Source organism: Dermacentor silvarum, chromosome 3 (assembly GCF_013339745.2).
Source record: "Dermacentor silvarum isolate Dsil-2018 chromosome 3, BIME_Dsil_1.4, whole genome shotgun sequence".
NCBI classification, from domain to species: Eukaryota; Metazoa; Arthropoda; class Arachnida; order Ixodida; family Ixodidae; genus Dermacentor; species Dermacentor silvarum.
The window spans coordinates 184,079,546-184,095,925 of NC_051156.1; the positions used below are offsets into that span (position 1 = coordinate 184,079,546).

The following is a 16,380-nucleotide window of genomic DNA, read 5'->3' on the forward strand; positions in this document are numbered from 1 at the left end:
GTTCTTGGTACCTCCTTGCACACGTTTCCATGGTTCGCATTCTTCCCCCCGCTCTCTCATTATTTCTTCTTATTTTTTCCCCTATGCAATATGCTGGAGAAACTGGCGAGAGCACTTATCCACGGTCGATTCGTGTTTCCCGGGACGAAATTCTAATTGGATCTGCCAAGGGCGTTTCGTGTGTCTTCTCCAACGTCTCACTGAGGAGCAAGAGGAACACAAGAGCTCTTTTTAACTCACTCTCTCGTCTTCTCGCGGTGTTTTCCTTTCATCGCGTTCTCTTTTTCTACATATTTTCTCTCTTTTCTTTTAGACACAGCTTCGGTAGACTTCGGTTCGCGAAGTTTCACAAAGATTCGCTTTTCCCATTCTTCGCGTTCTCATCTGTGTATTTCGCTTAGAACGAAACACGCCCGTTTAATTTTACTCCTCCGTCATTGCTCGTCGGGTCGCGATTGTTACGCGACGACTGCACTGCGTCGACGACGACCGGCGAGAGCATGACCGACGGTCCGCGTCGCGCGTTCTCCATTAGGCGATGGAATTCTTCTTTGATCAGCGGCGGTGTTTAAAACATGAGGCCTCCCCCCGCGTTACCAGAGACCTCGTCCAAGTTATCTTCTGCCAGCACCGCCCCACTTTGACTCACACGTTCGATCTCGCTTTCCACGTGACTTTTGATATTCTCGGTCGTTTTCAGTCGGCTCTCATCCACCGTAGACTCCGCAGCAGACCCGACGTGCGCCGTGATATTTCTTTCGGGGGAAATAAAACAGTGCGGTGCTGTGCGAGCTAGAACTCACGCTAGCCACTCGTGGAAAGCTGTCTCAAAACTGGCTCATTGGATGTAACAATTACTGCACCGCCAGCCATATCCAGGGTGTCAAGCCAAGTATGAACACCTAAGAACCAACTTTGTACCTCAACGTGGTTCGTAAGGACGAGCGCCAGCGAATTGGAATAAGCCCAGAGAGACAGAGAAAGAAGGAGATAAAAGTGAAGGGAAGGCAGACAACTCAACACGTCCAGCTTGCTACCCTACGCAGAGGAAAGGGGGTTAGAGGATGAAAAGAAAGAAAGAAAGAAAGAAAGAAAGAAAGAAAGAAAGAAAGAAAGAAAGAAAGAAAGAAAGAAAGAAAGAAAGAAAGAAAGAAAACACTGAGAGTGGCGCTTCGTCTGGAGCGTCACATCGAAACTACAGTCGCTCACAGATGTCTGTCGCCTACAGGAACTGCAGTAATCCACGTATCGCTTTCTGGGCTTGTGGGCCATGTGGCCATGGTCCAAGTACTCTTGTCACCATGAACGATCTTGAATCCGAGTGCTCCAACGTGGGGCGGAATAGAAAGCGCTGGGGATAGATGCAGAGAAGATCTTACTCGCATCTTCAACTCTCGCAGGAAAGTGTGTCACTCATCCCAATCAGGAGGAAGGAACAACTCTTTGCGACTGCCACAGCCAGCCTCGAAAGAATAGCCCAACAGATTATTAGGGAAGGCAGCCGGGCACTCTCGAACGAAAATGTTCGTTAATTGGGCGTGCTGGACTTCTCTTACGCGAAAGCACCGGCGTTATGACGCTCGCCATTCATGACCGGCCCGATAAAAAAGTCACAGGCCTGCGCGGCACACGCAGCACAGTCACGGCGTAAGCTGGAGGAGCGGCTCCATAGGAGCTCCATTTTCGGCATTACGCACTAGAGGCTCTTTGCGTCGTTTTCACGAGAATGAACTGAACTGTCCGCCCGGCGTCGACGGTGAGCTGCGGCTTGTGCTGCTCTCTGCAGAGCAGTATGCTGAGCTCGACGTTGGCTGTTTGCAGCCGCGCGCGTAGATCTACGATTCGCTTCTTCAGCAACGGCTCGTACCTTGCGAGGCTGCACCATAACGTGTACCGAAGAGTAAACGCAGGTATCGAGACTACGCGGCGTGCATGTCATATCCCTTGACACGTGACACGATGTGATGCAACTGCTACATGTCGTGACACCTGTTGGAATACAACGCAACTGCAATGCAAAGTTTGCACGTATCGACACTGCACGGCGCGCATTTCACATCGCGTGAGATGCAGAAAGGCTTGGATTTCCAGAAGCCCTGTGATTTAAAGTGGATGCAAGCTTCAACCGGTTAGCAGTCTTGATAAACAAGAGACGTTTAGAGTATTGGTGGGGAAAAAAAGCATGGAAGAGATTGATACGTACGACCGGATCCGTTACAGGTATAGGTAGTGATACAAGGTAGATAGAGAGGTTTTGAGGCAGAGAAAAAAGATTAAAGAGAGAGAGAGAGAGTGATAAATGAAAGGCAGGGAGGTTAACCAGGACTGAGCCCGGTTTGCTACCATACACTTGGGGAAGCGAAAAGGGGAAGGAAAGATTAAGAGAGGAAGAAAAAGTCCACTGTGGATATCGTTGACGTGGTAACAGTTTCCCGCTCTATATCACTGACAGTGACTCAGTCCGGATCACAGACGGTCACTCAATCCTGTAGTTTTTCAAAATCACAGCAGTGCTTTTGTGGCCTTTTGTAACTGTGATATGCGAGGCCGTGGTCCTAAGATCTTGTTCGAGGTGAACGGTTTTCTATCCAACTGATTTAGAGCTGTGCGGAGGTCATGTCTTTCGTTTTCAAAAGATGGGCAGTAGCACAGTAGGAGTTCTATAGTCTCATCGACACCGCAGGCATTACACTCGGCTGCTATCAGCCATTCCCATCAAACACGTATATGCATTGGTGAATGCAACGCCCAAGCGTAAGCGACACAACATTGTTTCTTCACTTCGCGGAAGCCCAGGTAACAGCCGCAGTTGCATAGATTGGTCGAGAGAATGCAATCGATGCTGGGTAAGACTAAGAGATGCATACAGAAATGCTAGAATGAAAAGCATGTTTAGCATACCTGAGTGACTCAAGCAGGCTAGGTGATTCTTTGTCACCACCCCGTTTCAAGGTGGATGACAGTAAATCATCATCATCATCATCATCATCATCATCATCATCGTGACAAGTGGCACGATACGATGCCGCTACTGCTGCTGCTGATAATAGTGATGATTTATTGGCCTTCCCTTTGAAACGGGGTGGTGACAGTCACCTAGCCTGCTTGAGTCACTCAGGTATGCTATACATGTTTTTCATTCTAGCATTTTTGTATACATCTCCTTAATCTTTTTCGTCCTCAAACCTTCTGTATCTACCTTGTACCGCCACCTATATGCAACTGCTACATAGCGTGCCACCTGGGGTAATAATATGCAACAATGCAAGGCACGTACTTATCGGCGCTACGCGGCGCGCATCTCGCGTTGCGTGTCTCCTCGCGCGCTAGGACGCGTGTATAGGGCATGTTTCCGCAGCAGCTAGCAAGTGCTGTTGTGGCGCAGTGGTAGAGTAGCTGACTCTACCGCGCGGAGGGCCTGGGCTCGACCCCGGCGGGAACTGGGTATTTATCATTCCTGATAGTAACGGCGGTGGCGGACAACATCGCCAACCGAAACGGCTAGTAGAATGAGCCCATGACAGCTTACGCTGTAAAAAGAAAGCAAGAAGGACCTTCGCGACAGCTAGTCGATAATTGCTATTACGTAAGAGTATTTTGTGCGTATGGGCCCATTTCTGCCGACATCAGGTCTACTCTGCCGCTCCTCGCTATAGTACTTCCGTTCGTGCAGTTTTGCGGTGCCCTATTTTTTTATTTTTTATTTCACACGGTCAGATAGAGTCATCGTGTGATCCCCCGTTATTCTATTGCTGTAAATTTAATCGCGAGTAAGATGGAAGAAAACAAAGAAAACAAAAGAATCATAGAAGGATACGTTGTGGCTGTCCCCGCCGACGTGCGCCCTTCTTATACGTGGGTACAGCGTTGCGAATCCGGAGCCTCTACGCCCTCGTCGACAAAGCCGATCGTATACGCAAGAGCGGTTCTTAACAAAGAGAGAAGGCCCATTGTTATAGCAAACGAGATTACAGCGAATACGTTGGACAACGCCAAACTCTCCCCCCTTGCGAAGGAAATTCCGTGCGAAGCCCGATAAGCCAGCGGCAGCTGCGTGTCCGCAACGCTGCATGCTATTGAGGACTCGCGGAAACCGAAAGCGCGGGCAATGATCCGCTTGTCGCTCCTTCAATCTTCCGTTCTTCGAGAACCTTTCGGTTCGGTGGAATGTGAATGGGGACCGTGCGCCTTGCTATTATTGCGCTCTTGTTACCGGGGCTGCTGGAACATTCACCCGAAGTATACGCCGTTCTGTAGGAATGCGTTGACGCGGCGTCCGCAAAAAAAATACTCCCATCGATCAGGGTACCGTATAAACGCCTTTTTAATGGACCCGCCCTTATAGACGCCGAGATCCCACACTCGAGCGAGGATTTGGTCTGGCGCATTTCTTGCTCCGTTGGTTTCAGTTTCAGTTTGTTATTCTTTCAACGAACACCGCCTAGAGGGGTCCTTAAGGTTATAAAGCGAAGTCGGTGCATTGCAAAGAATATACAGACAAGGGTACCAGAGTCAGGTAATGCAACGGGATTGACTGGAAGAAAAAAATTTTCAAGTCGTTGTGCTCACTCCGTCACTCTTTCCGTCATTCTGTTCTCCATTTCTCAGAGCCCCCCCCCCCCCCCCAATGTAGGGAAGCTAACCGGACGCTGGTTTGGGTGACCTCCCTGCCTTTCCAATCTTACTGTGCTCTCCTTTTTAATTTTGGCACTTGTCTTCTCCGCTTGCTGTCAGCTTCGTTTACCAGGTTGTGCCTCCCAAAAGCTCTTCTAGTTTATTATTTTCATTTCTCCTCTTTTTTTTTATTATTCTTCGCGTTCTAACGCCCTGTCCTCGTACGTGCATTTCGCTCTTCCCACGAGTAAGTTCCGGTGAAATCTCTCGCGCGAATCGACACTCGAAAACGCACGTTCACGCAAGTCAATGTAACGCTCGCACTTTCAACGAACCCTTCGTGCTTGCCTGCCGGTAACAAATCCTAGTTAAGTAAGGTCAGCATGCAATTAATGCATCGTTCTCTTTCACGTTTGTGATCTTCGTTATTATGATCGTAAAAAAATACATTTCTAATCGCACGTTGTCCCACTCGCGCGTAAGACACACTTCAGTAGCTGCAGCAACAAAACGCAAACAAAAATTTTTAATGCCCTCGATATCCTTTGCGCGTAATTATGTGGCGCACCGCTGCAACTAGCGAGAAATTATGGACCGATTAAAAACTCGCGGGGGTTTACTTTCTCACTTGCTGTGTCTTCTGTGGAAAAACAAAAGCTAGATGGGTGAGGCTCGAGAAAAAAATTTCATCTGCCTAATGATTTCGTAAATCGCATCACTGTAACGTCCGAACAAAAGGAAGAGAGACAGAGAATAACGAACGCGTAACACTAATTATTGTTCCTTCTTTTCTTGTTTCACTTTTGCGTCTTCGTTCTCTCTTTCGATGTCAAGTCCCGCTCGTTGGAGCGTGATATGTTGCATTCCCACTTCCCGTCCGCCATTTCTTCTCGCGAAAGCGGTTTGAACGCGCCAGTAGCTTGCCGAAAACAAAAGCTGCTTTCAATTCAGCGAAAGCTATTTGATTGTTGGAGAACGCTGCTTTTTATTTTATTTTTTTTTTATTTTCGTGCTTCTTTTTTTTTTTAAGATGCATAGCTCGATGCGTTTGCGGCGATATCAGCTCGAAAGAATAGGCCGTCTGCGTACGAAACGCACTCGAAGACGAAGACACATTCGAAAGACGAAGAAAAATGAAAACAATACCGATCGAAAAAAAAATGTGAGAGACGCAATACTCCCAAATATTTTGTGCTATACGGAAAAGAGAGCCTTGCCGGCCGGAAACTCGCTTCCTGGTTTCATATTTTGCGGCCGGATGGCGAAGAATCGAAAAAGTGTTCTCTTGAGAGGTTGTCGTGCTTCGCCTACTCGGGAACGTGCTCCCGCATGTGCGCACACTCTGCCATTCCAGGCTTTTTTCTTTACCCGGTAGCCATGTTCACTGTTAAAGAGATGTCATCGCATAGTTATGATATGTTTACCCACTCATTACTGTGCTCAATATACGAGTCGATACGCAGCGAAGGCGGAACTCTGTTCTGCAGGACCTAGCTTTAAAAAAAAGAAGAGAAAGAAAAAGTAACAGTTGAGGATCTAGTGAAGTGTTTACTTTGATTGCAGATCACTTTACCGTAACCGAAACAAGGCAAAAAGATCACGGGAAGGCTGAGACTTGAATTTAGGTACAGTCGGTGAACTAGAGAAGCCTTAACCTGGAGCACGCGAGTTTTCAGTAGAATTGCGCAGAGGAGCTAAGCTTGTCAAAGACGTGAAATGGTCGGGTGACATCCTAAAGTGATTCCTTTTATAACAAACAGTGGTTCAACAGCGGCGTAGCCTCAGACCGGTTGCTTTCGATTACTGGACATGTTTGCGCCTTGTACAAACGGTGGGCTTTGTGCCGAGGCTGCTTTTCTTTGCCCACTGTTTATATTAATTGGAAGCACTTCAGAACATTTACTGACCCTTTCATGTCTATGAAGAGCTCACTTGCTGTGCGCAATCTGAAACCTGTAGCCCACCGACTATGCATGGTTCATTATGGACAATAAGTTCCAAGGGCCACTTATGTGGCTTATTCACGAAGAAGTGGCCTGTACGCATTCACTTAAGTACATTATGTTATATTCCAATCCGTGTGAACAAAAAAAATATATTGTAGCCGGACATACAAAACTGTTCGTGAGAACTGTTTGTCATTTCTCGGATGCTTTTTTAATAATACTATGCTGGCTATCACGATAAACCGGCACCTGTTTTAACAACTCGCTCTGGCGAAAAAATGGCTTGGTAGTTGGGGCCCTCTTGTGAATGACTGCACTGCTCGTTATCCACTACAAATATGAACGCGTGTTATTGTCCAAGAGGGATGGGGTTCGCCTTATCAGTATCGGTCGTTATTTATAAATGGAAGCATATTGCCTTTTAGTTTGTTTGTACCACGAGCTCTCTTGTTTTTTGTTTTTTTTATTATTGCAGTGTTGAAGCTGCGCTTTGCCACCTTAACTTTTTGATACGGCAATCTTGTACTCATGAAGAAGTACGGGCTTTTTGAGGTAATTACCTGCCAACACCACGATGTGATTATGAGGCAAGCCGTAGGGGAGTTCTCACGAACCAGAAGGTTTTGCGAGAACGGCCCCTGTATCGTTACTTGGAAAGTAAAACAACCGTAGGAAGTAAGAGAGAGTGAAGTCAGAGAACACATGAGGATATTGGATCGTTACGAATGACTGAAATGCAGAAATAATTGGGTAAATGGAAATGAAAGTGATCGCAAATACAATGGACAGCAAGTAGAAGCCATCCTCCCGTTAACTTTATTGGGGGTATTTGTATATGCGTAGAAGATTATCACAGGGAACGCGGGTATTCGCATTACGCGTGGGATAAAGCCCCGCAGGCGTAATTCGGAAGATATGATTCGGATCCCAACTGCGGCAAGTTATCTTCTCGCCCATTTTCATTTAAATTTACCTTAATATTTCTACGTTTCAATGAAACGTAACAATTGACCTTCCTTCATTCCTGCTGGCTTCATTGCCCTTTCCCAACATCAGATTAATCAAGCGCACGAGTTACATACTAACGTTCTCGTAACGCTTCCGAGTCGGTTTTCCTGTTTCTTTTTTTTTTTATTCTTGTTTATTCTTGTCAAAAATCTGACCCTGCGTTGTTTCGAGCGAGCGCAGGTGCTTTGTCTTCGGTAATTGAGTTCATCAGAGTCATCGTGCGCTCGAAGAAGCTGTGTTTGTTTCATTTTGTCAGGCGTGCGGAGCGTGTCAGAAAACAAAAAGAACGAAAATGTGCAAAGAAAACATAAAGGAAGAAGAAGAGAGGAAACGAAAACGACGTGTGTGAGGTGACGACCAACGTAGCGGTAGATTTAGTAGTGGTGACCGAGGCGCTAATTATTCTTGCGCGAAAGATAAACGATGCTACACAGAGGCAAGCAAGCATAGCGAAAATGGTGTTCAGGTATTTGACCACAGCGGCGACGGGCAACGTTTATAACGATGAGTATTATGCGGTGAACATCGACAAGAAATCAGCCGAATACGCGTAATTTACGTTTAAAGTGGCGGTCCCACTCCGGCGGCACGAGCCCCCCGTTTTCAGTACTTTTGGAGCAACTGTGGCGGCTCTTCTACTTAGGATATAAAGTTGTGGTATATGCCAATCTTCTGTTTGGATAAAATTTTGTATAAAGTAGAGTTCAAGGAATTTACATTTAGGACGCAAAATTTCATTCATGTAACTTTATTAGTTTTCCTAATAATGCGGCCGAAATTAAGCAATATTTGTAATTCTGGTTTTATTTTTGCCCATTTTTGCTGGAAGGTACTAAAGCTACGAAGCTGCGGTTTAAAAGTAATAAAGGTACATGAATGAAATTTTGCGTCCTAAATGGAAATTCCTTGAACTCTACTTTATCCAAAATTCAGCTTCCTTGAGCATGTAGTTGCCGGGCTGTTTACAACAGAAGATTGCGATACTTGGCAATGTTCAAAAGCAAATTACCCAAAAAGTAAAAATTCAAAATTATTTTGCTACGTCTAGGAACTAGATAAATATGTCCTAAAGCTACAAAGCAAGCCGCAATGCAGTAAGTGCGTTAGTTTCTTCTAAATATAGTCGCAACTGAGACACAGTTCGCAAAAACCATGTATCTCATGCTTGTTCTTGAACATTTATTTCTAAATCACATTAATCAATTTTCTTATATTATATATAGTTCGAATCTACAAGAATTAAGCCTTTTATGGCATATACCACAACTTTATATCCTAAGTAGAAGAGCCGCCACGGTTAGTCCAGAAGTACTGAAAACGGGGGGCTCGTGCCGCCAGAGTGGGACCACTACCTTAATGTAAACCTTGAAGCGCCAAAACTGGCCAGTATGATTTAGAATGAGATGATATTGAGTTACCTATGATGATGCACGAATATTCTTCTTCGACTACGTAGCTTTCTTCCAGAGCAACCCGTATGGATTTCCTTCACAGCTTTGTGCTGCCTCTCTGGTCTATGAGGATTCTTTCTTTTCATGATATTTCCGCCACCATGCGAATTTCCACCAAACTGATTTGCAATAATATGCCTTACATGCAATTAGCGATTGGTTTTTTACTAGCAGGTTTCTTATTCTTATTTTTATTTTTATTATTACTTGATATTGAGGGCGGAAATGAAGCAGCCTGTCTACGGCGTCTTCCATTATTCCAGTATTCATGTCAGTTCTGAAAGAAAACTTTATAAATGGCTTCGTTTGCTCCGTGAATTTTCACTGCGGTCACTGCACCCACGTGCATGAGTTGGTGACGTCGCCTTCTACCACATGCCGAAGCCATTGCGTGCTTTTCTTTTGTGTGTGTGTGTGTGTGTCGCTGATGTCGCAGATCGGCGTGGCAATTTTTGACATAGCCCCTTCGGTTATCTGTCGAACTTCACCGCAGTGCACCAAAGTAACTCAATGGGCAGCGTTTTCAACAAATAATATTTCGAAAGGCCCCGCACGAATTTCCTTAACTTTCAGTTACAAACGTTGAGAGGGTAAGCCCTCATAATAACATGCGTGTTTACGGTACTTGGACGTAGCGTCTTTCCTACGTTATAGCAGAATTTCGGTCAGGATTAAGATACTCGCTGTAACGCAGCAGGAAATTTAACATTTAAGTGCCGCAAATACGCACGTTGTTAGAAAGGCATGCCTTTTCGGCATTGCTAACTGAAATTTGTTGAAATTCGGGTGGCCTTTTGAAATATCATGTTGAAAAGTGCTGTCCATTGTGTTACGCTATAGTGCATTTAGCCGCAGCAATGCTCTCGTTGTGACTTTCTCGCACCCAGAAATTTTTTACAATGCCCCTGCGGCCGTCTGTCGAACTTCACCGCATTGCGGTGAAGTTCAACAGGCGGTCGCTCGGGCAATGTCAAAAATGAAATGCTAATGAAAACAGCGGCACTGACCGACCGCCTGTGAGAAAGTAACAAACGTTCCACTTCGTCCGATTTCGATGGGGGCGAAATGCAAAAATGCTCCTGTACTAAGATTTAAGTTCACGGTAAAGAACCCTAGGTGGTGATGATTAATTAGAGAATCCGTCACTACGGCGTGCCCCACAACTAGATCGCGGTTCTTGCCCGTAAAATCTTGGAATTTTTATTTTTTTATTTAATCACTTCGTCTGAGCCTCCAGCGTGCACAGGCTCGAAAACCTGTTTTATCTTTTTCTCCGCTTTCATGGTTATACCTTCGTATATGCCCGAGTGGTTACGTTGTCTTAGCGAGGTGTATCGTGTCTTTTACGTATCATGTAAACTGCCCCGACAGGTGACGCCTTTCCAAGTGGGGAGAGATAGGCCGGGTCTCCAAACAAGATGATGTTTGAGATGATGATGATCTTTCTCTTTTTCATTCTCATGATCATGTTCCTTATTACTCAAAGTATATAGTTTTCGTCAAAGTGGTGCCTCTACAATATCTCGTGACGCGTGTCTCCCTTGACCGCGCAGCTGTTCATGATCGACAACTGTGCGGACGACTGGCGCATCGCCATGACCCCGCGTCGAGTGGCGCAGATCCTGGCCGAGCTGTGCGTGTGCGCCGTGCACCCGGTGCCGGGCGACCAGCGCTTCACGTGGACCACCAAGCTGGCCAACCACGGGAACCGCGTGCGCTCGCGCGACGTGCCCGTGGACGTGACGCTGTCGCTGCCCATGTTCCTGCGGCTGTACCTCATCTGCCGCGTCATGCTGCTCCACTCGAAGCTGTTCACGGACGCCTCGTCGCGCTCCATCGGTGCGCTCAACCGCATCAACTTCAACACGCGCTTCGTGCTCAAGACCCTGATGACCATCTGCCCCGGCACGGTGCTCCTCGTCTTCATGGTCTCCCTCTGGATCATCGCCTCCTGGACGCTCAGGCTATGCGAAAGGCCAGTCCTGAATTCTTTTTTATTATTATTACTCTCACGCGAAGTGCACACAGTGGCGCACTACTTCGTCTACGCTTTCCGTGGGCTGGCGGCTGACAGCGGCCCAGTTAGGGTGCTCCGTCCGAGAGTAATACGTGAACACCCACTCGCAACCAAGTCTGCGGATGTACATCAGACTGTCAGAAGGCTAGCTCATGATTCTTTGAAGGCTGCACGTTAGGACTTTGTTGCTGGCAGCATCGTCTCTCCGCAGCATAACGCTTTGCAGCACGGTATATTGTCGGAAAACACTGAATCGTCCTCGCAACGTTGGCGCACGGCCAACAATTGAAGGCCGAATCGCGCAGTTAAGCGCAGCACTACGCAAGTCAAGTTCAGTCGTCCATACTAAGTTGGAAAGGATATGTGTTTTTGCAGCAGCCACGCACCTGTAAACATTTCACTGTCAGCAGCATGCCTCTTCATGCGTTTGCTGACCGGTGTCTCCACTTACAGCTAACTACACCTGTACTTACAACCGTTGTCACAAGTTTAGAAGTCACAGCGCGAGTGAAAATAAAATAACGATCTCTATAGCACTTTGGAATGTCTGGAGCCCAAGAAAGCGACATGCCATATTCATTATATTCATTTTAATCTCCTGAGCTTCCGAACGCGCTATGTTCTGTAAAGATCCCGGTACGCAGCCGGCAGCTCCGGTGGCGCGCTCAATGGCTCCGAAACTTTTGATGCACGCTCAACATTTGTGCACGACCAGCGGTGCTTTGCACAGCAACGTTTAACCTCAGTGACGACACTTTCGGTGTTACACTTGCCGTACACCTACCTCGATTGGCTACAGCAACGGAATCTGCCAAGCCAACGGATAATTCCTGGATGGGCGCACTTACTGCGAACGTTTCTTTTTTTTTTTCACTCACTCTGGGTTGTCGGATGTTATGAAGGCGTGAAAGAATAGAGCACGGTTGTGCAACTCTCTTTCGAAATACTCACACAGTAACACGCTGAGCATTACGCAATGCGTGTTTGAAATCACAGTTTACCGAAACTTTTGGGCTCGCGTTTCGCTGTTCACACTGATAAACAAAAAAAAGTGTTTGAATACGTCGCACGCGTTCCTCACTTGCGCGGCCAAACGCACGTGGCTCGTTTGTTCAAAATTTGTGCCGTACTCAAAATGCAGTTTCATCACACCGTGTTTCGAGCTTCCCGTTCGTGTTGCATCCCGCTCAACTTCCGCCTAATGCTACGCGACGAGCACAGGTCTGAAGGTTAAGGGCATAACGTGAAAGCTAACCCGGAAAGGGTCGCTGCTTGGAGGCCTACAAAATAGATCCTCATAAGCTCAGCGTTCCCGAACGTGACCAAACGTCGCACTTGGATCACGTGAAGAGGGCTTATATAAAACTCGAACAACGGCGTCTGCGCACTTTCGTAAACGCTTTGTTGCGTGCGGTTAGGAAAATGCTTTAAAGGGGAGGATTTATAAGCGGATGCGCGGAAGATCGAGACGCGTTAAAAGATAACTGCGAAAGAAAAGAGCGGTGACGTTGAAGCCTCATGCAGCTTAATGTCAACTTCCATGCTTATACTTTTATTCTTCAGTTTGTAGACGAGGACAAGCTCGCTCTTTTCCTCGACGCTTGTTCTCCTAAGAAGAAGCAGTGCAACACGACCGTGTAAGCTATAAGGAAACACCTTGCTGTCACTGTCTCTGCCACTAAGCGTTCACAGCGATAACTTTGCAAACTTAATATTTCAATTCGCGCCGAAGTTTCTGTTACCGCGTGTGTCTTTGACATATTAAACCTCTATCAATAACGCCCGCGATTATACTCCGCTGCAACGTTCAAGAAGGCTTGTCACTGGTGGTTCTCTCCTTCGGCGACACCAAAATGCGCGCTTCAAGGCGCAAATGTGCCTACGAAATGTTGGGGAGGTCTGAAGAGCAGGATAGCGGGGACAGGGCTGCAAACACGCTTAATATATATTATATGTCTTTTTGCGTTTTGCCTTCTCTTCTGCTATGTGCGTGCTTCTAGTGAGTTAGAGAAAGACATCGAGAATTAATTTTTTTCATTCTTAGCGCAGCGCTCGATGAACATTACTCTCCAAACACGATCAAGGGGAGAAAAATCCTGTTTTCCATTCATCGTCGTCTGTGTCACTAAGATACTCTCCGTACCGCGTAGGTCCGGAGGTTAAAAAAAGATTAAGCTCGCAGTGTATTACCATTTCCGAAGTACAGCGTTGGCGTGGTTTAAACAGAGTATTACCATCGCATCGGGCTTCGAGCCAAACTATAGTGCATCTCTTAGATAGCAGGGGCTAATGTTTCTTCCGAGGCTGTTCTCACAAAAGAGCGGCAAAAGGAAAAATGCCGATGCAGTCGTGTAATGGACGTGCACGACGGCGTGACGGCTCAGTCTTAAGTAGTCCATCAAGCACTACATATACGACAGACCCCATAGCGTATTCATTTGCTTTTTTTGATCCGTTGCTATGCGCGCACGGTATAGCAACGGATCCATTTCCTGTGAGCGAGTATGGTCTCCTCGCAGCATGATTGAGCGCAAGCGTTGGTAAAGGGCGCTGCCTGGGCTTCTTCTACCGGTGCTTCCGGCTCTTTCAGCTTGCAGAAGCTTGGCAAAGAAATAAGCGGCTGTAATTTTGGACCCGATGCGAGTTACCAAAGGGGGGACGCCGAAATAAGGGCATTAGGAGACGAACACCAAGAAACATGTTCGCGGTACTGAGGCGCTCTTTTCGCGGACACGGTACACCGCGCGACGACAAGAGAAGGGCGCGCAAAATTGAGGTGAAAGAAACGTCTTTTTTTGTTCTTGTTTTTTTTTTTTTTTTTTTTTTGGGGGGGGGGGGGGGGGGATCAAGCGAGCAGCCCCGGAACTATGGGTATGTATATATTTTTTTATATATACGAGTAAGTTTATTTCTCTATCCTGGCGTCATTAAAACCTCGTAGTGTTGCGAAAGCTAGCTAAAGCGCTGGCGTCAGTCCAACCGTGGGCAGGATTCGCGGGACCCTTCGTGCGTAAGGAGGGCGTGTGAGAGTTGTGTGCAATGAGGGCAATAAGCTGGGCTATAGTTTTTTTTTTTTTTTTTTTTTTGGAAATGCATGCTTCCCAGTTGAAAGTCTAGTGTTCGTTCTTAACGTCCTTAACTTGCGTCTATGCTCTTTTTTGCGATAGCAAGTGTGCAATGTGTGCAGGGATCATTCATTAACACAGATAAGCGGGCTTCCGAAGCTTCGTAATCCGTTCGGGTCAACTGACCGGTTATGATTAGGCAGGAAGGGGTACGATAACCAGCTCCTTACAAAAGGTGACCCTATCCCTATAAGAAGGTCGGGCCGAAGTTCAATAGAAGCCAAATACACCCTACTTAGTATCGAAGTTTACGCTCTATTTTCTCTTTTGTACAAGCAGATAGTAAAGGTATATTATTATTATTATTATTATTATTATTATTATTATTATTAGTATTATTATTAGTATTATTATTAGTATTAGTATTATTATTATTATTATTATTATTATTATTATTATTATTATTATTCGACACGGGTCACTGAAGGACCGTTCTTACACTCAAACCGCGTTGTGCATTCTGCTCCTCAGTTAGCTGACGCCCGTTGTAGCCTCCACGACGTTGCACCTTTTTAGTCGAACAGAGTGCCCGGGACATCGGAAGGCAGACACGGACAGAAGCCCGTTATAACGTAGAGCCTCGGAAACACCCCGAAAGAAAGTATACGAAAGAAACAGTGCCTGACAGAGAAGCTGTGTGTGTGGCCGCATCCCCGCTTCGCTTCTATATAGAGAGTATCCCTCATATAAAGCGCATTTCGGGGCGTCCGCGTCGCCTATCGGAGGTTTCGCCGGAGGAGTCTGAGAGCATATACAAAGAGCATCCGCGGCTACAGAGCCGCCTTAACCCGAGCGCACTTGGGGCGACAGAAGAAAGCCTCTGTGTTCGCAGGCCGCGTCCATTTCCTCTGGACACGCACGCCCGGATACGCTTGAACCTGTAAAGATGTTGCCCTCCCTCCTCCCCTCACCCTCTTCCCTCCCTTCCTCCTTTTCCTCTCTGCAATCTTGCTGCGCCGCTGCTTGGCGCCGTAAGCCATGGTGGTGCCTGCTTTGCTCGATTCGTACACAACGCAGCAACGCGGCCGCAGCGCAAGCCTGTCGCCGGAGTTCCGTCGCAGAACTCGCGAAGCGGGTCTCCTGCGACGGCTCTCATCAGCGAAACGACTGCCGTCTCTCTCTCTCTCTCTATTTAGGTGGCCCCCTACTTTATATCCGGCTGCTAAAAAGTGGCGAAGGTCAGCGTGGTCATTTGTCGGGCTCGCTTTCCCTTTGTGCGGGGAGTCTCCGGGAGCGATGCGGTGTACCGGAGTGGACGACGCCTCCTACGATGTGCACTACAGTTTCCATTGTTCCGGATAAGCTCGCAGTGGTGGCACCTTGCTTCGCCAAGTAGCCGAGGGCCTGTAGCCGCGTCGCCCCGAGGTTTCTTTCGCGTCTCTGTTGTGGTTCCTGGGCGATGTATTGTATGAGTTCAAAATTATGCGTACGCTATAGCTGATGGCTGAGCACCAATAGGAGCAGGAGCCTTTGTCAGGCCTAGTAGGCATTTGTTATTTCTACCGTTTCTGTAGCAGAAACAAATGAACTTCAGCACGGGTAGATACAGCTTGCCTGTACTGACCAACGCTTGCAGGACAAATATTTGTGCTCTGCAGGCTATTCAAGCTGTGACTCCTGGAGTTCGTCTTGGTTTTCCAAAATGCGCGTCAACAGCGGCAACTATTGTAATCACCCAGGACCGACCAATCCAAACGCATATTGCGGTGGAGGTGCTGAGTTGCACATTAGACAGTTTGTCTGAGCCCATTTCCCAAAACTTCTGGCAACGCTACCTTCAGAAATTCATCGTTTTTTTATACGATCTCTAATTATTAAACCAGCCTTTCATCAGGCTTCACCCTGAAACTAAGCCATCAATTCCTCCTCTCCTTGATGTTTCGGTCGACATACTGTGCACCTCAGCGTACCAGAAATAAAAAAGAACAAATCTGATCTATCTTTTGCTCTTAAACAACCATCGATGTGCCTTTTGCTCGATGTATACGCCATGCATGTACATATTTATACCGATGGCCCAGCAACTCTCAAGTCTTGCTTAACTCTCCAGTGTTTGTCTAGAGCCGTGGTTTTCTGAGCGAGATCCAGCACCGTCAGTTTCAAGACGAGCCAACCGATGACATCGGCGGCTGTGGTACTTGCAGATTTTCGGGCTGCATTACATCTCTACAACCAAGAACAACCTCGAAGATGGTCGATATTCAGTGATTTAGAGGCAG

The 16,380-nt window shown here is 46.9% G+C and overlaps 1 protein-coding gene across 6 annotated transcripts in view; it reads left to right on the top strand.

Moving 5' to 3' along the window:
* The window catches only part of LOC119446224 (small conductance calcium-activated potassium channel protein 2-like), a 462,613-nt gene that overhangs the window by 372,322 nt on the left and 73,911 nt on the right, over positions 1-16,380 (top strand). For all 6 annotated transcript variants that reach the window (XM_049664012.1, XM_049664009.1, XM_037710591.2 and 3 more), the window contains one exon: positions 10,573-10,994. In XM_049664012.1, coding sequence (XP_049519969.1) covers positions 10,573-10,994 — 422 coding nt within the window. The remainder of the gene's footprint in view (positions 1-10,572; positions 10,995-16,380) is intronic.